This window comes from Falco peregrinus, chromosome 1 (genome assembly GCF_023634155.1).
Source record: "Falco peregrinus isolate bFalPer1 chromosome 1, bFalPer1.pri, whole genome shotgun sequence".
Taxonomy (NCBI): domain Eukaryota; kingdom Metazoa; phylum Chordata; class Aves; order Falconiformes; family Falconidae; genus Falco; species Falco peregrinus.
Window position 1 is genome coordinate 27,799,681 of NC_073721.1, and position 24,982 is coordinate 27,824,662.

General features: G+C 48.2%; 3 protein-coding genes across 3 annotated transcripts; 1 reads left to right on the top strand and 2 right to left on the bottom strand.

The window, feature by feature from the left end:
- The first annotated feature begins 1,986 nt into the window (after positions 1–1,986).
- On the top strand, positions 1,987–3,462 carry LOC129785801 (homeobox protein vex1-like). Its single transcript, XM_055820265.1, has 3 exons — positions 1,987–2,227; positions 2,396–2,601; positions 3,136–3,462. The coding sequence occupies exons 1-3, from the start codon at positions 1,987–1,989 to the stop codon at positions 3,460–3,462; spliced, it is 774 nt and encodes a 257-aa protein (XP_055676240.1).
- Positions 3,463–6,388: 2,926 nt separating this feature from the next.
- Positions 6,389–7,858, bottom strand: LOC114012616 (homeobox protein vent1-like). Its single transcript, XM_055820320.1, has 3 exons — positions 7,621–7,858; positions 7,240–7,472; positions 6,389–6,748 (listed from the first exon to the last, which is right to left on the bottom strand). Exons 1-3 carry the CDS (start codon positions 7,856–7,858, stop codon positions 6,389–6,391), a joined length of 831 nt encoding a protein of 276 aa, XP_055676295.1.
- An 8,901-nt stretch (positions 7,859–16,759) lies between these two features.
- Positions 16,760–17,797, bottom strand: LOC129782599 (homeobox protein HMX1-like). Its single transcript, XM_055789779.1, is given in 4 exon segments — positions 16,760–17,071; positions 17,157–17,406; positions 17,408–17,445; positions 17,477–17,797. Coding segments are annotated over 4 exon segments (921 nt in total).
- Between the last annotated feature and the right edge of the window lie 7,185 nt (positions 17,798–24,982).

Consider the following 24,982-nt stretch of genomic DNA (forward strand, 5'->3'; position numbering starts at 1 on the left):
TTGGTTTTTAGGTGGTTTTTGGGGGGGGGGGGGATGGGGCTGTTCAGATTGATTTCATCTGGTAAATGCAGAAGAATCTTCAGAATTCTCTGTGGCTTTTTTGTTTGTTTGTTTGTTATCTGGGTTTGCCTTTTTTTTTTTTCCATGAAAAAAAAAAAAAAAAAGAGTTGTAGCTTCTACCTTACATCTTAATTGTTTTTAAGAGCTGTAGATTGCTGTGGGTGGAATTAGAAACACATGAAGACAATGCAACTGCCATCCCTGTTAGTATATTCAGATAAGCTTTTAAGTAAAACGTGTCAGCTATGCATAGTTATTTCATTACTTCGAAGACTATGTAGTCACCTCCTAGAAGTTTCATGCTGGGGGGTGGGGGAGGGGAGGGTGAAGGGGAAGGGGGAGGGGAAGAGAAGAAAAAAAAAGAAAACTTCCAAAGTACCAAACTGCCTACATGGATATTTAAGTTATTTTTTCCTGTTATTACAAGGAGAACAAAAGATTTTATAATTGCAGATGTATGTAGGAAGAATATTCACAATCAGCTTCTAAAAATTTCTTAAATCCTGCTTCGATACACTTAACAAAAGAGCATATGAAACCCCACTACATTTTATGGGAGAAAATAGTATTCCTGCCTGAGAAAATATATAAAACCTTAGAAGGAAAAGAGATAGAAGGGTAGCATTATCTGACTTTTGTCATCTCACTACAAATACATCACCATTCATAAAAGGTGACATGAAGTCCTTTGAAGTCTAAGAATTAACATGTTGTCTCAAACATGTTCAGCTCTGCGTGAAAGCTAATTCATTATCTCTGACTGTATAAACTCAAGCAGTAGTGGCCATTTACCGAAACAACCTGTCAATGTGTTAGCCTGTGTTTGCAGAGGATAAGGACTGTGCCATCCCAGGCCCACTTCAGATCATAAAAGTGGTTCTTTTCTCACCCTTATCGGAATCATCCTTGAACAGGCTGCCTCTGAACAGAGTTTACACTCCTCCTCTTTGATCTACTTTATAAGAACATCAGGACTGTTTACTTTGAAATGCACACATTTCTTTCTTGGGGTGCAGGGAGAGGAGATGATGTTTTAAACCATGAACAGAGACATTCAAGCCAACTAGTCACTTTCTTAGTGTTTCTTATCCTGTCCAATGTCCTGAAACATACCTGCTCATTGCTTAATCTTATTCTAAAATAAAATCATAAGAATTAACTGGTTTACTACCTATTAGATCAAAACTGACCAGCTTACTTTCTACAAAAGGCCTAATAAATCCACCACTGTGACCTGGTTTCAAACCTTCTCTCCTTGAAGACTTCTTTAAAACCCTGATATTGTGTGAACTGAAATCAACAGCTGTACCTCACACTTCAGAGGCAGATGAGAGTCCTAACTGCAGCACTCCGCCTCATAGACAGCAGCAAGAAATATTCAACCCTGCGTTTGCAAGTAACTCCTAGTCCAAATATCTACCCAACCCTGACCTGACAAAAAGTAACATGTTACTCATAGGAACATTGGGAAGATAACTAGTATCCAGTGTTTCTCCGTGATTTTTACGTGTCTGCAAGCTCGAGGGCTACTTGTTCCTACCTTGAGTCACTCTCCTTTGCTGGTAGAAAAGCAACAGGGTTCTTCCAAGCCTTGCATCAAACTGGCGAGAGGGACTCCAGACTGGGGTGTAACTCTCACAGGAGAGGCCTGTCTATGTCCTCCTTTGTTACCAGCCCCTTCTGAATCCTTGTCCTTCACACCGGGAGGTAAAGATTGGAAATGGCAGCGCGGTTCGGGAGCCGGGGCCGGCTCGGGCAGCGCAGCAAGCACAAGCCACGATGCCATTGCAGCAGCTACGTGGTCAGGAGACGCCTCAGAGCTGAACTTGGCGCCAGGTCAGGTAGCCTTGAGTCCTGCTAACTACCGCGGGTAGAGATTAGGCGGATGTAACAACCACCTGAAAGGGGAGATTAAAGCGCCTCTCAATGGGGTCCTTTGTCCTCGGCATCATTAGATGCTTGGCGGCCCTGCCGAGCCACACCGCAGAAGGCGCTTTAAATGTTTGCCCCGGGAGCGGGGCGGCCTCAGTGCGCGGGGAGCGCCGCGGGATGGAGAAGGGGCCCTTCTCAGTGGAGTGGCTGGCCCAGAGCAGCCGCGCCGCAGCCACCGGCCGGCCCCGCTCCCCGCCGGGGGACGCCGGCAGCCCCGAGAGCCCGCCGGACCGCGGTGAGTCCCGCCTCTCCTCACGGGCGGGCGGCGCGACCGTTGGTGGCGGCCGTTAGGCTAACGGTCGCCGCACGCGAGGCGGCCGGCGGAGAGCAGCCGCACGTGCGGCCGCTGCCTACGTCACCGCCCTGAGGTGCGCGCCCGCCCCCCCCCCTCCTGTCCCCGCAGCCGCGCGCCGGGACCGGGATGCCGCGCACCGCAGCAGCCCCGGGCGCGACGCGGAGGCGGGCGGCGGCCCCGCGCCCGGGCGACCCCGCACCAAGTTCTCGTCCGCGCAGCTGCAGGAGCTGGAGCGGAGCTTCCGCGAGCAGCGCTACATCGGCGCCAGCGAGAAGCAGCGCCTGGCCGCCGCCCTGAACCTCTCCCAGAGCCAGGTGAGCGCGGCCGGGGCCGCCGCTGCCCCGCCCGGGCCGGGGGACGCGCCCCGCGCCGCCCCGGCCCTCACACTCCCGCCCGCTGCGGGAGAGGAGCGGTGCCTCCGCCCGGCTGGCCGGGTCATGGCCGCCGCGGGACGGGGACAGCGGCAGCGCTGCCCGCCGCGATTCCAACCTGCGCGCTAATGCTTCCCTAAAAACTGTGTGCCCGCTCGGCGGCACCGCAGGGTTTCTCTCTAACAGAAGTGCCCTTACCCATCCCCCTAATCCCACTGCGCTTAGTGCTGGTCCAGGTCTGGTCTCTGAGTAATTGCCTTGCCACCCGGCACGGAGCTGTCACGGCTTGATCCCTCCTCATGCCAAGATAACTACTCTACACTGAATATAGATCAATGTTATTGGCCCTAAATCTTACAACTGTTAATATATTATGTTACTCTGATAATAAATCTGACTTCAGGATGCATTATTATATGCCAAAGGGACAAGTACATTCGTTCTTTTTTTTTTTTTCCCCTCCCTCCATATCCTCAGATAAAAACCTGGTTCCAGAATCGTCGTATGAAGTTTAAACGTCAGACTCAAGATGCAAGGGTGGAAGCTCTTTTCTCAGGCTTATTTTTGCCCTATCGTTGTTGCCCAAATACTGCTACATCCAGATATTCTCATGGGATGGACATCAATGTCTCTTCTACCTCTGCTGCTTCCCTTCACCCAGCTGTGACAAGCCCTGCCTTGTTGTTACCTTCTGTTCCAGCTCAGTCCCTTCAGCCAGTTTTGCCAAGTCCAGCTTTACTGTTGTCTCCCAGCCCAGGATTATCTTCTTACTCTTCTGTAATCCCAGCAATGACTAACCGATGACCATAAAAGACTGAGGTTCCAGCCATATCTTCTTTCCTGTTAAAAATGCCAAAGATTACCTGTAATCTAAACAAAAACTGCCAAATATCTCTAAGAATAATTATTTATTTTGTTATATTAAATAGATTGATGAATCAATTTTTAATTTTTTTATTCAAATCTGGGGGTTTATGTTGAAGTAGAAAATAATTCACATGTTTTAAAGAAGTAATACTGAGAGTGGAAGATTTGAAACTCCACTCTACAGTCTTCACTATGCTGTATTGAAATTTCTATATAAACTTTCCTATCCAAAAGTTTCTTTTCAGAAAATGGCCTATACTCATGTGGGGATCTCCACTGAAAAAGTGGAGTGATGTTTACACTTCAATTTACATAGTAATTAGATCATGTAATAGACAACATGTTTAAAAACATTCTACTCGAGTGTGGGATTAGCATTGAAAATAAAATGGTACCAAAGGTGCCAGCCCTATGAACGAAACTGAATAAGTTGTCTTTTATCTGGATATTCTGCACCATTCCTAAAGTAGTCCTCCCTGTTTGTTGATGTACATATTTCATTAATGCATTTAAAGAGAGGTGAGGCTAAGGAATTAATTGGCAAGCAAGCATGTGTTTTGATGCCAATGTCAAACATGCTCGTAATTTAAATTTTCTGATGAAAACATTGGAGTTGTTAACAAGTTCAGGTCTCCTGGGACACTCAAAATGAAAACATTTCAGGTTTCTTTCTTCTAAAGTTTCAGCTTGGCAGCCTCACCAATTTTAAACTGCAGGATTCTGTTAGATTTGCTATCAAGAACACTTGGCTGTCTGAAAAAGGCCAAAGCAAGCTTTATGGAAAATGGCAAAGTTGAGCCTTTAGGGAATAATGAGACGTATCTTGCATCACCATAAAGCAACTACAGCAGGAGTTGCTCCCTCTCTCCTCCTGACCATCCTAACCTGTTTGCCAGGTGATGATTAGACTACTTTGCAGTTGTTGAGAGGGAAAAAAAAAAAAGCCAAAATACACAAAAAAATTTTCCCTTCTACCTAGGTAGAAGTTGCTCATGAGGAAAAAAAAGTTGGCAAATAGGGCCTGCAACAGCCTGGTGCTGTGCCTTGCCTTCCCCTCTCATTAACAGTTGTGTTGTGGGGCTAAGGAGAGCAACACTGAAAACAGCCTTTAGTAGACAACAAGGACATACTTCCATCCAAATTCCCGCCTCCTGTGTCTCATCTCCTGTCTGATTATAACCTCTGGAAAAAGGAAGTCCCTGAGCATGCTATAGCAGAGGGTTATCTCTGACCCTGCTCTCAAGCACCCCTACCTTTCCTATCTGGGGGCAGGATGGGAGACACTTGAAGGAATTTCCCCCACCACATACCCTCTCAGTGCCACACTAGGACAGCACTCAGAGATGATGCAGCTAGGCAGCTGAAGGGACATGTGTGTCTCAGTCGCTTTGAACACAAACTACATAATGCAGGGAAGATGTAGCATGACTATTAATGAACAGTTTAGCCTGGAATTCCACCCCTCGCTTCCCCCAATGACCAGCAAGTTTGCTTCCAACATGTCAACCTGGATCTTCCTGGAGTTAAGACTGCATCTGGTTTGGAACACCATAATTGCAGAAAATTCTCTTTACCCCTTCCAAGGCATCCTTTCACAAGTACGAAGCCCCTAGGCTATTGGAAACCCTTGATGGCTCACTGGATTGGAGGGTGGAGGAGGGAAATTTAGATTAAAATGCAGCAATCAAATTAGTTTCTAATGCATTAAGACCTTTCAGGTGAATTAAAAATACTTCTGTAAAGACCAGGAAATAATTAGTGTTAACCAAGCTTTTTCTGGAGTGAAAACTGATTCCAGGAAGAACTGAAAAAACAACAAAATTTCGGATTGCTAAAGCACAACTTGAGCTATTGCCCTTAAATGTTTCTTCTAAAGGGTTCAATTTCTTAAAAAAAGCTCCAAATATGTAATTATCATGGGCACTTAGTGATGAATCAGAGTCAAATTTGCAGGTTAAAGTCCCATTTAGGCGATATTGTTATGAACCAAACACAATTATGCTCTTAAATTCTTTTTAAAAACTATGTGTTTTGGCAATTGTAAAACATGAAATTTCCATCGTGAAGGTTTGAACTATTTAATTCCTGGTTAAAGAAACATTGCCTTAATATTTGTGATTAACACAGCTGATACTTCCATGTGGAAGATGGGACTGGAAATGCAAAGCAATAAATTAATTAATATATTCAGAAGAAAAACTCACCAGCAGATTATCCTTCCTCCTGGAGGATACACTCAGCCAAAACCACAATGCAATGCCAGTGCTAGGGTCCAGGCTCCCCCCCAAAAAACCAGGCAGACTATACATCTCAGCATGAGTGTAGGACATGTTAAAACATCTAAATCCTTCCCCATTACCCAAACCTGGAGTTCAGAGTTCAGGTGACCATGCTCATTTATACTGCACAAGTGCAACCATTACAGAGTCGGCACATGTAACTGTTCAGATTTTATATATATATATGTGTGTGTGTGTATGTGAAAAACGGGATATGCAATGAAAACCAGTTTCTTAACATGCCCATTTCAGACTGAACTTAGTATTGGCCTACACCATGAGAAATTTGGCAAAAGCAAGTTTCTTTTACTGCTTCTCTCCCTCCAGTTCCCTTTGAGCAACATCCTTCAGTCTATGACCTTTTGAATTTAGATGGTACACTACTGATACTTTAAAAATGTATAGCCTATCAAATAAAAAATTACTGTATGGCATCACATCCAATACATTTTAATATCAATTAGTACAAATATAAAATTAATCCTTTTCACATTTAACTTAAAATAATAAATGCACTTTCAAATCAGACAAGAAATTCTGAGCACAACATACATTACAGCATACAACACTGCCCCGTTGTGTTTTCAGTGTAATGCATATACAGGGTGGCATTGCTTGTCTATTTTGTCCTGAATAACCGGATGGAAAGAAGGATGAGGAAGAAAATGTTGGCAGCACGGCAGCTCATTTGCCATAAAGTGGTAGGTGCTTTGTGATGCATTGTATCTGGGAAAGGAGAAGCTGAACTGCACAGCAGGCACCGAGGTCAGAGGCAGGAGTCTCTGGTGCGGTAGAGCAAAGGGGCACTGGAGACCGTCCTGAAGCAGAGCTGGTGGGGTCCCCACGGGGTGGCTGTAGAGCGGAGCAGGGGACAGAAGGCTGTACCGGTGGTCCTGTATCTGTCTCTTCAGTTTCATCCTCCGGTTCTGAAACCAGGTCTTGATCTGGGCAACAAAAACAATGAGGTGTGGGGCGGAGGAGACAATCAGGGACTTACAACGTGCAAACTACACAAGCTGTCTCTCTGCAGCTTTTGCCATTTTGCTTCACTTGAACTGACAAGAGTTGGACGGATGCTTTGGCCCTGGTTAACCGAGGGCAGAGCATCTTGCGGGCTGTAGAGGGAAACAGCATCTGTGTTCAGCGATTTTAGACTAATTACTTTATGGCTTTAAGACCGTATATACGCATCCAGGAAAAGCAGTTTACCTCATTAAGAAATAAGGGAACCTTGATACCTCCTCCCCAGTAGAAAGTGCCCCCAAGTTCCCGGAGCGTTAACTCGTTAATCCCCGAGCGATCTCGCCACCCTTCCCGCAGTCCCCGCGAAAGGCAGCAGGAGCTGCTGCGTCTGTTCAGCGCAGGGAAAGCCGGTGCAGGACTGCCGAGCCTGGCTGCCCCTGCCCGACGGGGCCGGGCAGGATCCGGGACCCACCTGGATCTCCGAGAGCCGCAAGGCAGACGCCAGCTTCCTCCGCTCCGAGGCTCCCAGGTACTTCTGGCACTGGAAGGTCTTCTCCAGCCGGCAGACTTGCTCCGAGGTGAAGGCGGTCCGCGCCCGCCGCTGCCGCCCCCGGGTCCCGGCCGCCGCCGCCGCGGGCTCCCCGCCCGCGCTCTCGCTCTCGTAGCCCGAGGACTCGTCAGCGCTCTGCCAGCCGCCGTCGGGGGCTGCAAGGGAGGAGGGAAGGGGCGGTGATGAGGCCTCTTCCCCGGCTGGGGGGTACCTCCGCCTCCTCTCGTCCCGATGGGAGTCGAGGTCCCGTGTGCGTCCCGTGCCCCCTCCCCTCTTCTCCCACCCTCTCCCCTCCTCACCCACCTGGCTCCGACGGGCACGGGTCAGTGGGCTCCCGGGGATTGCCTCGGCCCAGCACCCCTGCGCAGGGCTCGCTGTCCGCGGGCTGGCTCGGCTGCGGTCCCCTCCGTCGGGGCTCGGCTCTGACTAGAAGGGGGGCACTGCGGAGAGAGGTGGGGGCGCGGGGAGGGGGTGCGCAGCAGATGTGGGGCCTTAGCCCGTGGGGCTTGGGCTCTGCCAAAGGCAGCTCGGCCTGGTTCATGGCAGAAAGGAGCTGGGCTCGCGCTGGGCTCGCCCCACTCTTATACGGGCGCTCCGGTCCCGCGTGGACTCGTTTGCAAGTGTGAACCCACATCAAAGTGGGAATCGAGCAAAGATAACAGCACCCAGCGAGGAGGAAAGTTCACACGTCTAGCAAATGTCTACAGCCGCTGGCTCCAGCGCGTCTGCGGGGCCAGAGAGACCCCTTGAAGTGCAAACCTGCCCCTGTCCCCCGGAGGGCAGGGCACGAGCAGGCCCGACCGCGCAAACGGGCGTTTAAAGTCACGCACGGTGCCGATAGCAGCGCGGTTTCACCCACCCCCTTCTCAGCCGCGGGGTCCCGCATTGCGCCCGCACCCGAGGCCGGCCCGGCCCGCACGTCGGGGCGCGGGGCGATGCCTGGCTGAGGGATAATGGAGCACTGGCGGGGCCTGCCAGCCCTGCCGCCGGGCGCTTCACTTCGGGAAAGCCCGGGAAAGCCGGGGAGAGCGGCCTCCCGGGGAAAAGCCGTGGGGGCCGCTATCAAGGAGTCACTATCCCGAAGGCTGAGCCCTCAGCCCCGGGAACCGCGGCCGGGCTGTGGGGTTAGCGGGGCCCCGGACCCGCTCAGCTTGAACTTGGCGCCATCCGTCTAGCCAGACACTGCAACCCATCTCCCGAAGAGTTCAGCCATCAAAGCACTAAGTCACCAGCGAAGCTCGCACCTCATCAACTTCAAACTATCCCAATCCACACATCGCTTCCCAAGAAGGACGATTCCCTTGTAATGCAGGGAGGACACCAGGACGCTCCCCTCCCTCCCCAAGCCAAACTTGGCTGGTGAAAGGGGCATCGCGGCAGCTCAGCCCCTGTCTGGGCTTTTCTTGTGTACAACTCACACCGGCTTTCAGCCACCCCAGTGAAAAGGACCGCACCGACCATGGCGGTGCTGGCAGCAGCAGTACTTGGAGAACACACGTTCTAACCCTCGACACTTCCTGAAGACCAGGGGAAGCAATCACGGTCCCTGGAACTCTGTGAATGCAAGGACGGGACCTCAGTTCCACCAAACACCCCTTGGTTCCCACTGGGATGCCAACTGAAAGGTGTGGGCACCATAAACCCGGGACTAATGGGGCAGGATCTTGTTTCTTTCTAACGACACGACAATAACCTAACTTCCCACGCATCAGTGTAGATATGAGTTTTCTTTCTTTGAAGAAAAACCAAAACAAAATGAAAAACCACCACACAAAAAAAGCCCAACTCTTAAAATAAGTCAAACACCCCAATCAAAGCAACTCCCCTCAGAACTCCACAGTTTATTATGAAGGATCAGGGGAGAAATTAATATTTGTACTACTCATTTTCATTGTTTCAAGAGTTCCCATAATTCCATGGCCATGGAAATGGACAGGGGGTTATCGACCCCTCCAGCCCCCACAAAGGCCACGGCAGCTTATCCCAGCTCTGGCCCCAGGGGAGCGATAAAGCCCAGGCACTAGAGCAATGCAGACCTTACCGAGCCCAGGAGCTGGATTCCTCCTGGAGATTTGTTTGCAACACCGGTCCCTACGGGCACGGGTGGGAGAGGCCCTACTTGCCACAGCACAGCCCTGACTGAGAGATGGGCCTGCTCCTTGTGGGGTGCTGGGCACAGCCACTAATGGAGGTTCACTCGCTGCTGGCACAAGACTGTCATTTTAGCTGGTAGGTGCAAGCCAGTGCAAATGCCCAAGCAGTTGAACACTGATCTGGAGACCAGACTCCCTCCCTGGATCAGAAACACATACCTGTGAGTGCCACTGACCCAACCAAAACAACCGTAAGAGGTGTGTGTTTAAACCCCATAGCATTTCCTAGGCACCTTTCAGTCAAGCAGGGATAGGTCACTCACTGCTCCCCAAAGGGGCAAAGTACCTGCATATTAACTTTAATAATTTCTGGATTTTATAACCATTTCTGAACTATTCTACCTGTGTATGGTCCCTTGTTTTCTGGAGCAAACGCACCACTATACTCACTATTTCCATCTTATTTCAGAGCATCCATTTCTGAACAACCCCTTCTGTGGACAAATCCAAGCAGAAAAACTCAGGCTCCACCACATATAAACTCATTCACAGCAAGTTGTTCTTTGTAAGGCCTTGCATACTATCTGCAGAGCTGGACTATCTCACCAAAACTAATTTGGAGGTGCTACTTGATAACCACTAGGATCCAGAAGCTCCTAAGCTGAGCACACACCCACCCAGCACCCCAGGGCAGCCTCCCCACCAGTTCTCCAGCAGCTGGAACCTAAGGCAATCCAGGCAGCCCTGGGTCCTCTGTGCCCTGCCCTCCTCCCACCCAGACACACAATGACACCTATGAACTACCATGTAGAGAGATGCTTCATCCCTACCACCAAAATTAAACCAGGCATGAGATGACCATTCAGTTCTGTGCCCAAAGAGACCAGCATGCACATTTGCATTTATACATTATGTGTCTTCTAGAGGGGATCTGTTGGTACCCCTGAACAGCTGCTGCCATTTCCCCTCTCATTCGACTGAGGATGCAGGGAAGCTGCTGACCTGTCCCACTGTTCCCTGAAAGTCAATGAAAATTGACTTTTTATTATTATTATTATTTTAAAAATTAGAATCCAATCTGAATTTCCTGTTGAGTAAGATGTATATACCCAACCCTAGAATTGTGCTCCCCCCTGCCCCGCATGAAAATAGCTGCATCTGTGGACCACAAAATCCTGGAACAGATGGGGAAGGAGTAAGAGGTGTTACATGGCTGTTGTAGTTCCCACCATAAAGAGGTGGCAGCTTGAGAAACTTGAAAAATTTGATGATCCTGGACCCTGAGTGGATAAGAGGCTCTGCAGCTGTATTAAATCCTTCCCTCACCCTGCAGAAATATGGTGCTTGTAAGGAGACACAAATTTACTTCCTTGCAATTCTTTTGTATCACTTGAAATTTTGGTATCATTCAATTGATTTATAACCATGATCCAAAATAAATCTAAGTTTTCAGGGAAATTAATGTCTTTTCATGTAGAATTCTGTATACTCAGATACTGTATTATTATACTGGGTATTATCTTGAAAAATACATGGTTGGCTTTTTTTTGTTCAGTAGGTTTTATTTTAACACAACTTACACTAAGAACATGGTGGACCTATTTCTCCAAATCATATTTCAAAATATTTATTGTTCTGCATTTGTGTGTAAGACTTACAACCACAATAAACACGCTTGCTTCAAGAAATTTACTGATAACTTGTGCACTTGTAACTCAGTATTATACCCTGAATTTAGGTGCTGTGATTAATGCCAGGATGTGAGAATTACAGCTGAGGTCATCAGGACAAAGTACTCTTTTCATGTGAACTACAAGACCTCTAGGGACAAATGGTAGATTTATCTCACTAGTACACAATAGGAATGTTTCTTTGGGGGCTTTGTGCACACACACAAAGTATAAACCCACGAGAACAGGCAAGACTGTAGCAACTCTAAGCACATTAAGGTTTTGTTTTCGGGTTTTTTTGGTGTTTGTTTTTTTTTTTTTTTTGGGGGGGGGGGGGAAGGTTCAGCCCATTATCTAGGCTGCAGCATTTCCTGCACCACTTCCTAGAAGCTCCCCCTTTACTAGAAGTTGAAGTACTTGTATCTCCAAGAATGCTGTTGGTGTGCCAAGTCCTTCAACATACCATCACACCTGGTTTTGTGTGACAGTGTAAGAAAAAATGGCCACAAATTGGAAACCAGAAGAACAATCTTGCACAGGAAAAAACAATTTCTAGCATAATTGGGCAAATCTTCAGTTTCAAAACTTCCTTTCTACTAGCTATGTTTGTAAGAAGTAATCCATGAAAAAAACCAGTATACTGAGCAAGCCAGCATGGTGTTTATCACGGATTAAGAGCTGATGTACTATGTCACCAGACCGAGGACCTGCTGGGCTACTAAGTTACTGGATCCATCACAGGCACATCTCATCTATCTGTCTGAAAAGCCCAGGTATTTCAAAGTTACCTTGACAAAACCAGAAAAGTGGGGATGACAGAGAATGCAGTAAGAACAACTGCAGTGCCACCTCCCACCCACCCCACACACACCCCGGGGGAAGAACAGCCAAACCCACCCTGTTTAGTTGGACAAATAGACAGAAGGAGAGTCTGGGGCAGCTGAGCCGTCCTTCAGAGGCAAGTGAGCTGATGTACTGCAGGGCACGAGGTTAATATTGCTGGAAGTACAGGCGAGACAAGACATTTCGCCCTGCTCCAGCTGGGACCATAGAAAACCCAGGAGAGCAACTAGCCGCAGAGCCTGGGCTGGGCTCCCTGCCCTCGGGACTGTCGGTAAGTGTTTGTACCCTCCACCGCTCCCCTTTGGAAATGCTAACGAGGTTATTCAGCGCCTCCTTTGATGTCCTGATAGGTGCTATTAGATAGTCAATTAGGCATCAACGAGATCGATTGTTTCGGAATAGATGCTCTTCTGTTTGAAGTGTTGGCGAACACTAACAGTGCCATCACCCAGCCGCTCCCTCGCCCAGGGGAACAATGCGGGCGAGCAGGCGATCAATGACAAACGCCACTGAGTCACCCGGCGGCGCGGCTCCCTCTGCCCTTGCGCGCCGCAAGGCCAGGCACCCCTGCTCAGGATCTGCGGCAGCGAACGCTCGCCTTGCGTGGAAAAAAACCCGATTTATCGGGCAAATCTCATTGAGCCTTTTGTGCAACGAATGGACAAAGCCCTAGATAAGTTAAGCGCAAGTTAGCATGAAACAAACCGGCACTTGAATTCCCATGGGCGCCATCGCCACGTTGCCTGAGGACTTAACACCTCCAGCTTTGTTCAGAATTGCCCAGGCAGAATAACCAAGCACTAAAATAAGAATTAAAGTACTTAACCTACTTGAATACCAAAGAGATGCCGGGATTAGCTCCCTACCAAACGCTGTTAGAAGATAACACTAGGTCAAGGCCTGGGAGTTTGAGAGACAAATATGAAGGAAAAGTAGTAAAGTCTACGCAGGGAACACATCGAGACCAAGAGATCTCGCCTCTTTCTTCCTCCCCCACGCTTCGGTGGGATTTATCAAGTTAATTGTCATCTAATTGCGTATCAAAGAAAGAGATAATGGGCAGCAATTACAAGTAATGGCCCGCCAGTGCGAGATCTCTTCCCGGTTAGCACACAGCGCCGAATAACTTCACCTGGTTTGTAAAGAGGTCCCTGGAGTGGCTCCACCGTGTCTGGGAGCTGCGGGGGGGGAGATGCACCGACACTGTCCCCAGTGCCCTGTTGGCCGCTTTCGCCAAACTGGGAGGAGGCGCTCGGCGGGCGGGCGGCCCCGGCATCACCCATCACCGCGCCGCTCCCTCCGTCTCGCTTCCCCCCCCCGCGCAAACGCTGCAGGGGAGAAAGCCTTTGAAGTTAATGCTGCGGCAATTTTCCCCTCCCACCCCCTTTTCCTCCCCGGGGAGCCTAGTTTCCAGGTTATACAGCCTCTTCCTCAAGAGCCGCCAGGCCGGGAGCTCCACCAGTTTCGCCGCACCAGCATTAAGCTGCTCCTCCCCAGCTAATCGACTCGGCTTGCTTTCCCATTTTTAGCTGGCTTGCAAGACGCCGCTTTGTCCTGCCGGAGAGCATTCCGGTGCAGGTGGTTATTGTGATGCGATTAAAGACACAAAGGGGAGTGCTAGAGGAAGGGGGCTCAGCCGCGCCGGGGAGCGGCCCGGGGGTGACCCGCGGGGCCGGGTGATGCCACCCCGGGCGCGGTGGCAGGGCAGGGTGGCCGTGGGTCTCCGGCGGGGCTGCCGGTGCGCAGCAGCCCTTCGTTGCTGCCGAGGTTAAAAGACAGCAGATGAGAAATTCAAGCAAGTAGGAATAAACCACGAAGGAACGTCGCTAGTTTCCTACTCCCAAATCAAAGGGAAAACTTGCAACCACGTTTTAGTAACAGAATCGGACCGCTTTAGCAAAAATGAAATTATTTCACTTACAGTTTTCTAGATCACTCGAATGTAGCTGTTACCTTCTAGAGAAGGCCGGCTTTTGCAGGTAGACGAGGAATTATCATGTAGATATTCGGACGAATCTGCTACCATTAGGGACTCCACCAAGTGAGCATCAAATCTCGCGTTCATTTGAGCACTTGTTGGGAAACGGGACAGTAATTGCAAACTAGCGCTTCCCGAACGCTGGCAAGGCACCTGGTATGCTTGTTGAGTATACATGTGGCCAAGGAGTCATTATGTTAAGTGATGATTAGCACCTTTTCAAGCACAACCTGGCTTCTCCCTAGCCAGCCGCTCTGCAGCTCATACGCCCAAGGACGGGGACCCCCTTCGCCCCGCTAGCCCACCCGCGCCTCTCAGTCTGCCTCAACAAGGCTGCAGGGAACGGCACGCAAGCACCCCGCAAGCAAAGCCTCCACCTCCGCAGTTTCCCTGTGGCCGGTGCCGCTCGGCCCCGCAGCTCTGCTTGTCCCAGTCTGGTCCCCGCACTCTGTGGGCTTACATCGTGGCTGATTGCAACACTACAAGTTGTCCCCGCAGCCCCGCTCGCCTCCGGCTTGCTCGAAACCGGTGGAACCGCTCCAGGAGGGAACCTCCAGGGACGCCGGTTGTGTGAAGGGTGCAGCCTGGGGGCCCTCCCATCGCCCGGGTCAGCCCGGCCCGGCGGCCGGGAAAGGCCGGGACAGCCACCCGGGCAGGGCTCAGCCCACCCGGAACACTTGGAGACCCCGATAAGGTGCTCTCCTGCCTCTCCCCTGTTACTCCTGGGGGTGCGTGGGGGAGTGTGCTCCGCCGCCGCCCAAACCCTGTCCCGACGGAAGCAGTCACCCTCCGCGGGCGGGAGCACTTTGTTCTCCTCCTCTCCTCCCCAGCCCTTTCATCTCCCTCTCACCTCCCCCGGGCCCAGCTGTGGCGGTGCTCCCCGCCCCCCCCCCCCCCCCCCCCCCTCCGCTTCACCCTCCCCTTCACCCTCCCCACATTTGGTCGGGGGCTGGGGCGCTCCTGCAGCGCTGCGGGCAGCCCCGGTGCCCTTGGAGGGTGCTGCCCCCCCCCCCCCCACTTCAGCCCCTGTGCCGCCGGCTCTGGCTTCTAACAGGGCGAAAGGCTGCGGCTGTTCTTTCTGTACGGGGGAGAGGTGGGGGTCGTCTCTGCGGCCACACAAGACTACAAACCGATCAACCACTGACCCCTTGAAAACGGGATAGTCAAATTGAGTCTCACGCTTAAGACATCTTATAATTTCTTTTTTAATGTATATTGTGTACTTATGGGCCTTGACTATTTTTCTATTTTAAAAAATGTCGCTGTTCGCAGTAAAGAAAATATTAACCATTACAGAGCTTTCTGGAAACATCCCAGTTCCTTAATAACTCTGGAAAGAGTCAGAGAGAATTGCAGACTTTTTTTTCCTTCGAATCAATATAGCTGTTTACTAATACCTGACTTTGAGAAACAAGCCTCCATGCAATGGGAATTTTTATCTCGTGTCAACAAACGTCCTTAATCCCAAACTGCATCATGTTCCTGAAAAGGTCTCAGCAAGATTGATAGCACCCGAGACCTTAGTTTTCTGAAACTTTTGCATTAAAGCCACATCAATTGTACAATTGGAAGCAAATAGTAGTATCTCAAAAGACTAGAAAAATACAGCATGGATTACAAAATAATTAAGGAGACTTCTAAATGTGACAGCTACTCAGAAAATCAAAGGCCTTCAGAGACACATAATGTTGCTTTTTACCGGGCAAGTGTACTCAAGTGGCAGGTTTAGCCCCCCCAGCTACAAACAAAAATAGGTGTGTTCAAGGATGACTGACAGAGAACCCTCGGACCATTCATTCTATGAGCCCAGATTGCAAGTGTGCCGGAAATCTTCTCTAAAGTGAAGGAACTTTTTATTGCTCTTTTCATGTTAGTTGACAATTGACTTTGAAAGCTTTATGGCAACTTACATCAGTCAAGGATCATTTCTCAGAGCCCTTTCTCTAGCCTGAAATTAGGCCATTTTGATCTTAAGTTTTCTAAAGCATGATTCAAATTAAAAAAGTGCATAGCACAATGGTTACACACTTGACCGCCACTTAGGAAAACCAGCTTTGGAATGTCACATTTCTCTTGATCACCACCCTCATACCCTATTAGATGGATGTGAGATGCCAAGATACTACTTTGCTGATAAGAAATTTCAAGGGTAGATCCTTTCCAAGATCTGTTTAGGCAAGAGGTCTTTACTAATCTACTGAGACTGCACATGAAAACATGAAGATATATATACATATTTATTTAGAACGTCACTTTTTACATCTTAAAATCACGTTCTATATGTTATTTGAAGGGCTCCGACAGAAATCATTCGTTCCACTACTATAGCAAGCCCGGTATTAAGTATTAGTAACAGGCGTATTCATATATTTGGTTAAAAGCACAGTCCCATCAGAGAAAATGCCACCTAGGAAGTAGCTGAAGGTGGTTGCATACCTGCTTTAAAGGACGGGGGAAATTCACGCTTTTTTGTACTCGCCCTCAGCAAACTGCAGGGGGCCGGAACAGATCTAGAGAATAAGAAGTCCACGCTTCCTTCAAGGAAGAGGAGCTCTCCCTGTTAGGGCAGGATAAACAGCTCTGCAATCCTTGTGGAAGGAATTCACATGAAAGCGGAAAAACTTTAGATTTATTAAAAGATGCCATTTATATTAGCGTTTGCCCCGCCATGTTTCTATTTTGCACAGTTGCCTATAAACGCAGGGGCCTGAAGTCCACGATTCAGACTGTCCCGTGCGCCTCTGCAAAATATTTTGCTCAGTGCTGCATCATGACTCTGCCGGGCAGTTAGGGACGAGGGCAGCCCAGATAGCCGTCAGTAGTGCAAATCCTCCCGAGTCACAGTCCGTATCGGAGGGTCAGACACCCAGCAAGAAAGCTCTGGGGTCCCTGTACCCCACGAAGCAGGGTGCCGCCCAGAAGCCCACAGGCCGCGCCCTGCAGGCGCTGCTGAGGTCCAGGCTGGGCGCCGGCAGCGCCGCCAAGGCGAAGCCCGTAGCGGCGGCCCCTTGCCGGGGCAGAGGCGGCGGCCGGGCCACGTAGGTGAGCGGCAAGGGCACAACGCCGCCCTGAGGTCCGTAAGGGAGGGGGGGGCTGCAGAACGGCTCCGTCCTCAGCTCCTGCAGCTGCCGCTTGAGCTTCATCCGGCGGTTCTGAAACCAGGTCTTGATCTGCGGGGGGAAGAGCGGAGGTTACAGCGGCCCGCAGCCCGCAGCCCGCAGCCCGCGCCCGGGCCCCGCCGCCGCCGCCGCTCACCTGCACCTCCGAGAGCCGCATCCTGCCCGCCAGCTTGCGGCGCTCGGCGGCCCCCAGGTACTGCTGCCGCTGGAAGGAGCTCTCCAGGGTGCTGATCTGCTCGGCGCTGAAGGCCGTGCGCAGCCGCCGCCCGCCGCGGCCGCCGGGGTCCTCGGGGCTCGAGCACTCGGGACCCCCCTCCGGCGGGGACTGCCCCGCTCCCCACGGCCGCCCGCCTGCTCCTGGGGAAGGGGAGACAAGGGTCACCCAGGGGCCGGGAACCTCGGGGGTGCCCGCCCGCCTCCTTCGCCTCCGAGCAGCCACCGCCCAGGTGCGTCTACCGGCGCCCTGAGGGTGGCGGGGGAACCGCGCCCTCGCCTCCGCCCTCCTCCTCCTCCTCCTCCTCGCAGGGTGCCCCGACGGCCGCGGGCCCCGCGGTTACCTGCAGCGGGGGGGGTCGACAAGTGCTCCCCGCTCCTGTCGCCCCTCCCGGCCCGCGGCCCGGCGGGCTGCTCCTCGTCCCGCTCCCTCAAGCCGGGGCTGGAGCCGGAGCCGGGCCGGTGGCCTGCAGGGGATGCTCGGTGCGGCGAGCCCTCGGCGGGGCTCTTGAGGGCCTGGCTGCTCTGGGACAACCACTCCACAGAGAAAGGGGCTTTGGTCATCCTGCCTTGCTTCGGAGATGCCGGGAAGGAGGGTGTCGGGGAGCACGGCTCCTCCTTTATACCGCAAGCCCCGGAGGAAAACGTTGTATGTGTAAATACACATCAAAGGGCCAGATAAGTATCATCTAATTGCCATCAGTCCTCCCCCCTAACAAAAGACACCGTTCACACATTGCCACAGCTCACTGAGGCTCGGCTCCGCCGTGTCTGCCCCTGGAGGAGCTCGCTCCGCCGTCAGTGATTTACAGCTCTTGTTACATCCCAGCCCGATGCAAATGGCGTTTATAGAGCTGAGCGGCCTCAAACGGCGCTGGGGAATGCACCCCCGGGGGGGCGCGCTGCTGCTCCCCATCCCACTCTCCTCAGAGTTGGCTTTTTCATTCCTTTTCAAGCAGGAGGTCCACTGTCTAAAGGGATCTTCTCAAGCCCGCTCCTCTCTGGGCTGAGCTGTATTCCCGGGACAGCCGGAGGCAGGCGAGTGGATAAACTCACTCGTTGTACTCTCCTGGGGATGCGACATCACGTCATGAACACCAGGTGTGGGGTGAGGGGGGTGGGGGAGAAGGTTGTGAAACAGTAAAAAGTAAAGGCCAAGGCTGCTGGGTTGTACAAATCGACTGGCTTCTGGCTACTTATATGAAATACGTTTTCTGGACTGAAGAATCAGAAAAAGACAACTATTGCCTTAGAACAAACATTCTATTGAGGTTACAGAATTCCTGTCTTCCCTTCCAGACCTCTTGAAGCTGTGCAGGTCACACAGGTTTCTGTGCTCACTCTCCCTGTGTTTCCTTATATTACCTTATGCATGTCTTTCAAAAGTGTCCCCATCCACCTCTGGGTTTTGTGTGCACCAGGAACACAGGGCTGCTGCAGCAGTGCCTCTGTAGTATATTGACAAAAGGTTCCTGGTGCTTTATGGGAAGCTTTTCACTGCAGGGTAACCGTGGATTCCCTCCCCTTTCCATCCTCCCCTCCTGTGCAAGAACAGAGTGGGACTGCTGCACCTCTGATAACTCCCATCACACCCCTGCTTGGTATCAGTCTGCCTCCGGAAATCACGACTGTGTGTCTGATTTGTCTGTCCTTGTTCTTGCCTTCTGCTTTACACCCACCTCTACCACCTCCACTCGAGCCCAGTGCTCTGCTGTCCATTTATCCCGTGACTTGCTCTGTTATTCTCACTCCTGCTGGATTTCTCAGTATTCGCTCTCTGTGATGACAGCTAATGTAACCATGCTTCTATTTCTTACACTGTCAGTGAGGCAGAAGCTTGAAGACTGAAGCCCTCCTACTTAGTTTAAATCTTTCAATGTATCCAATTTTAATCTTATATATATATATTTCTTTACATTAATCCAGTAAAAAAGTTCTGTTCAAAAACTCTTCATTTATCTTTTCCTAAACCAAACATTTCAACTTTCTGTCTGCTCAAAATATGGTTGCTATATCCATCCATCACAAAAACCTTCCATTTTCTGCTTACTAGGAAATTGTTTCATTGAACCACCTTCAGGTTTGACTTGTAAGCCCCTTCTAAGCTCTGTATCTGCTTGGTTGTTCATTCTCACGGCATAGTCCCAGTCCTCCTCTGCTCTACCAGTGATGCTACTGTTCAGTATTTTAATTGTCTGTACCCAACAAAAATACAAACGCTATTGTCACCTTTATTTAAAGGTGGCTAATAACCCATCTATGACCACAGCTAGGCATGACCAGAGCCCTCCTGGAGCCCTTTGTTCCTGCCCCTTGTAGGTAAGGATCAACATTGCAGCATGCACTGCAGCAGCAGCCTGAGCCTGCTAAACAAGCTTCCTAGAAAAAACTAAGCGAACCAATGTAAAAATGTCTAAACAAATGTTCAAGCATTAATGCCCCCTGTACATCTGTTTCCTACCTAAAGAAGTCCACAGACATCTCTAGCATGATCAAAGCCCTGCAGCACATATACATTTGGGTTTTTTTTCACTGTCTGAAAAGTGTGAAAGTGTTCGATATTTAATTACTTGAAACCTCATCCATTTATCCTTCCCAAGCATTTTCTGAATAACAATGGAAAATTTAGAAAGTTTACTTGACCAAACTGCACAAAATTGGCTTTAAATTTCCTCTATTTTATAAGCCCAGCCCACCCCCTTTACCCCACCACAAATATTCCAAGCACAGGTTCTTAACTATTTTTTTCATTAGGTAAATGTTGAAACTAGCCTCACCACAAACCTGAGGAAATATTTCAAAATACCCAAACTTCTGAACATTAGCCAGAGTTCTGGCAGCAACATATTTCACAGAGCAGGTCAAGCAGGCAGGAGATGGAGAGGAGGCGACGTACAGGATCCTGCTGTGTTAACTGGGTTACTGAACGCCAAGTCCCTTGAGTCAGCTGTACTTCAATGTGGCCTGGCAGCAGCCTCTCCAGTCAGTACTGGGAACACCAGTGGTGCAGTTCCCTGACAGCAGAACCCTGCAGAGCCTCCTCTGCGGTCAGGCAGAATGCCATTCTCAAGGACTAAATACCCACGAACATCAGAAAAAGGAAGTGTAACTTTCCTGCAAGCTTCCCTCTCAATATAAATCTCTCCGATTACTTTAACAGCAATCTGCATCATAGATGGGGCAAGATCCCATCCCATCCCAAGGAGATAAATATGTCACTTCTGCCCAGAATTATTTTCATTCTTAGTCCCTACATAATATTTTATATACATATAAACAATATACCTATATCCTACCTACTTATATATAACATTTATATCTATATACAAATATTTTTTGAATAAACAAACAAAACAGTCTATAATGTTATTTTTTCTAGCTTTATGTTATGTCAGTGAATAAAGGCACTTGGCAAGCTGTTGGATAGGATAAAAAGAATACGTGACATATGACAGTGCTCCGAAAAATGGAAAATCTCAGGATTTAGCATCCACTGATACATCTGTCACATAGTTTCTTTACAGATTTTAAGACTTTTTACCATCTGAGCTGCAAATTACATCTTTATACACTGCTGGTTTATTAATTGCATTGTATTGAGGCAAATGTCACAGCTGAAAGATGGTGTCAAATGCTGAGCCACGTTGTGACACGTGTGTCACGTTGTGACAAGGTTAAACCAGTTCTCATTTCCATTATACATAAAATGTGTAAGTATCCTGGATAGATGGCAGATGACTTCTGGATGTAATGACTGCTACAATATTTAACAGCTGCTAGTTTAATTTTATCTAAAATTCTTAAGCTGCCTTCTATCTATCTATTATTCATTAGGTGTTTGTTTGAAAACCTCCTGCTAAATTCTGATTCAGAGAAAACATGTTTAAAATCAAATGATACTGCCAATGGGATGAAAACCTGCTTATGCTAAAGTCTTCAGGAATTTGTCAGAGAGTAGAGTAGGAACAGATAGAACCTTTCATTCTGCTGCTACAAGGGTGTAGAGACAGAGCTTAGACACCCAAACATGACTGCCACTAGCAGCAGTCTGGCGATCCAGTTACTGAAGATAATAATACTTTTTGCAGAGGTTTGTACAACACACAGTTGACCTCTTTGGAAAGGACCATCAGCTTCCTGAAGACCAAAGGAGACTGAGGATCATAATGCCAGGCCAGGCCATTCTGTGGGAGGTTGTAGGACAAGGCCTCAAGGACAAGAGTCCAAGTACTGATAGCCTGATGAATAGAGACTTGTTAGAACTTGTAGGGCACAAGCCCTGGGAACAAAGGAACAAGCTAATGGCAGACCCCTGAGCCGTCACAGTCGAGGAGGCAACCAGACGGACAGAGAAACAAGTAGCCAGATAAGGGAATGGATAGCGCCGATATGTAACTTTGTTAATCAAGAAAGCCGCATAGAAAGAACCCCCCTAATTTTGGAATAGAAATTGTTGCTATGTCAAGGTAAACTAATAAGTTCCTATTGTTCTAACGGTGTGCCTTAAATATCAACCAATCAGTGTTTTTTACGCTTAAGATTTAACCAATCAGCGTGTAATATGTAGAAGGTAGAAACATATATAATTGTATGAAAATCACTAATAAACTGACAACTTGCTTGCATCAAGCTGTGTCCCGCCTCTTCATTCGCTGCAGGAGGTGATGCAGAAGGGAACATTTTAGCATCCAGGGGAATTAAAATGAATCAAAATTTGTCACTTGACCCTGACCTCTGTATTTCTTGTGAGCAGCAGCTGCATTCAAAGAGGCTGGGGAGTGGTTTTATAGATGTCTGGCTGGGACAGGTAGGATGGCATCAAGGTAACTTTATGTTACCTTTATATGCAAAGCAGCTCTGCATAGATGTATACACACACCACTGGTCTCAGGCTGAGGAGGTTCTTCAGAACTAGCTAGTCCTGCTCGGATGCCTACTAAGCAGTCGATAACAGATATATTTTGGGATAACAGCCCAGCCTTTGAGAATCGAGAGATGCTTCACATTTTCCAGCCCAAAGGCCAGCTCCACCCCAGTAAGCCAGCTCAGAGCCCTGCAAAGGGGCAGGGCTGTGCTCTGAGAGATCCCCTTCCTACCGAAGCTTTGAAGGAACTGGAGGGAGAGTAGCTGAGGGCTGCCAAGTACCTTGGCTTCCCCACAGATATTGGAGAAAACTGCCAGCACTTGCCTTGCTGTAGCGGGGTTACACAAGACCAAAGGAGGGGACTGTCATTTTGTAACAGCAGGTGACCATTTCTTGTAACAGTGAAGGTCCTGTGAGACTAGAGTGAACACATGGTCCTTGGGAGTAGCTAGGTGGTGATGCAATTCAAAGAATAAAAAAGGCAGCTTGTGACACACAGAAGGATGCACGTTCATCTGTGGATATGTAGGTTTCCTGTGAAGGTCTGTCCAGCGAAGCAAGGGCTGCTGGCATCTGCTATACAATTTATATGGTCTCTGCCCTGGCATGTCTATCCAACCATTTTAATTTCTGAGAGATTACTCTTTAGGACTTAAAAACATTACAAATGGCCTCTAATAAATCTCTGTATGATTAATTTTTTAATTATTACAATCTTTCTTATTATATTCTTTCTTAATGCAATACAATCTGTATTATTAATTATTACAATCTTTCCTCTTAGACAGAACAAGAGCTACTTTTCCATGAGGAATGAAAAGACCATATGTGCAGAAATACCAGGAGGGCCTGGATACCAGAGTGACAATGTATAGATGAAAATTAAATGTCTCATCATGCTTGGAATTGATCTAAATCAACATGGCACACAAAATGCCAAAAGCTCCCATGACTTCTTATCATAAGGCTGTTACCAGCAGCTAAGCAGAATCAGTTAAATGTTTTAAAAATATATATATTCTGCAGAGAGATGCTATAAATATTAAGAAAAACCCCCATGTGTTATGTTTTTAACAGTTCCTTACCCAATTTAAGCTTATTAAAAAAAGAAATCAAAGTTGATATGAATCAGGACCACATTTAAAACATGTACCGCTGTTGTTACAGAAGCAAGGTTCACCAGCAGTTTCTTTTTTGTTGTTGTTGTTGTTATTAGACAAACTATTATAGCTGGAAAACCAGCCAAGTTTTTAGGCATGTAAATCCTTCTTCAGCACTCATTGCTGTCATACTGTCATTGAGAAAGATATTTCTGGACATTTTCAAACAAAACCCCTCAGCCTGCAGTTGGTTTAATTCTGCCTGCACTAGTAATTAGATCTTTAAAACGGTTAGTTGAAAGGACGCAGCATGAACATGGGCTTTAGAAATGTCTTTATTTTCCATTGTTAGGTACACAAATATGCTTTAGGATCTGGGTTGTGTTAAACATATGTTTTATCTAGGAATATGAGAGATGCACCTACAGAGAATAATGTGCATATGCAAATTCACATAAATCTCACTGATTTTAGTAATTGTTCATATCACTTGGACTAACAGTCTGATCAAGACCACAAAATGTCACACTTAGACACCCTGAAATATTTTCAAAACCTAACAGAGAGGCTTACCTTACCTTTTAGATCAAGGCCTTTTTCTTTGTTAGTCTTTGCTGAAGGATAAATTTTTTCATGATGGTTGTTTCTAAAGTTACATTCAACAACATATTAAATATAAAACTAAGCATACATTAAACCAGAAATGTTCCATTTTTTCTACTTTTGGCTTCTCACAAATACATTCTAAAGAAATTTAGCTATACTATGACTAAAGCATTTGTCTTTCTTGAAAGTAACTTTTCACTTTCAGCTTTTAAAGAATGAATCATTTTGTTCCTTGATTTTAGAGTTTGCATTTGAACATGATGAGTCAGAAGGACCATGAGCTATCACAGCTGGCAGTCCTGGGTCATCGATTACCCTCTGTGGCCCACACTGGTCTATACCATACAATGCTGCTTTGAAATGTGTTAGTCCCAGCAGTGAAAATATTTTACTGACTCTTCTACCCCTTAACTTACATCTAATGTAAATCAGATCTTTGTATTGCTCCAAAGCCAGTCTGTTCAAAGCAAGTGGAAATAAATGTTACCTTTTTTTCTGACTTCAAGGCTCTTCTCCATGTCATGTTTCCAGTCACTTCTTCCCCTCTTCTGTATTCCTCACTATACACTGTTTCTTCCTATTTTCTTTCTTCCTATCTTCTTTGTCACTTCCATTGAGTGTCTTGTAAATGTTAGTATTAGCTGAGGAAGCGAATAACTTTGGCAGGATGCAGAACTGTGGAAACAGAGCACAAATGATACTGTCTGTCTGTATCCAAACCCAGGGAGCACAGACATGTCCCAACATCCCCTCTTGGTTTACTGATAAGGAAAAAGTGCTATAGAGGGTGAGGACAAGAATTAATACTGCCCCTGTAACAAGTAATGGAATATCTAAATTTCTCCTCCAAGCAATGCAGTGTACTTCCTTTAACAGGTTTTACACAAATAAGTGCATTACACATCGATAGAAGGTAATTAAGATTTAAAATTATGAAGTGGTGTGTGCACGCATTTCTCTAAAAGATTAAAGGGAGCAGCTGAACGTAAATATATGTTCGTTTTAAAAATGGAATATAAAGAAATCTCTGCCATTTCGTATTTTCTTGTTTCTAATTTTAGGCAGACACCTGGAAGGGCGGTTGTTTTTCGGTACCTTTGCTCGCTGTGCGGCCGGTAAAGGGCTGCAAGGGTCTCTTGTGCCATCTCCTGGTTATAGTAAGGCTTCACAGAGACGAAA

Excerpts from the sequence above, each read along its gene's own strand:
- LOC129785801 (XM_055820265.1), top strand. The coding sequence starts at position 1,987 with ATGGGGTCCTTTGTCCTCGGCATCATTAGATGCTTGGCGGCCCTGCCG. Across the intron at positions 2,228-2,395 it reads CGAGAGCCCGCCGGACCGCG|CCGCGCGCCGGGACCGGGAT; the intron begins GTGAGTCCCGCC and ends CTGTCCCCGCAG. Across the intron at positions 2,602-3,135 it reads TGAACCTCTCCCAGAGCCAG|ATAAAAACCTGGTTCCAGAA; the intron begins GTGAGCGCGGCC and ends CCATATCCTCAG.
- LOC114012616 (XM_055820320.1), bottom strand. The coding sequence starts at position 7,858 with ATGAACCAGGCCGAGCTGCCTTTGGCAGAGCCCAAGCCCCACGGGCTA. Across the intron at positions 7,473-7,620 it reads CCCGTGCCCGTCGGAGCCAG|CCCCCGACGGCGGCTGGCAG; the intron begins GTGGGTGAGGAG and ends CCTCCCTTGCAG. Across the intron at positions 6,749-7,239 it reads TGCGGCTCTCGGAGATCCAG|ATCAAGACCTGGTTTCAGAA; the intron begins GTGGGTCCCGGA and ends TTTGTTGCCCAG.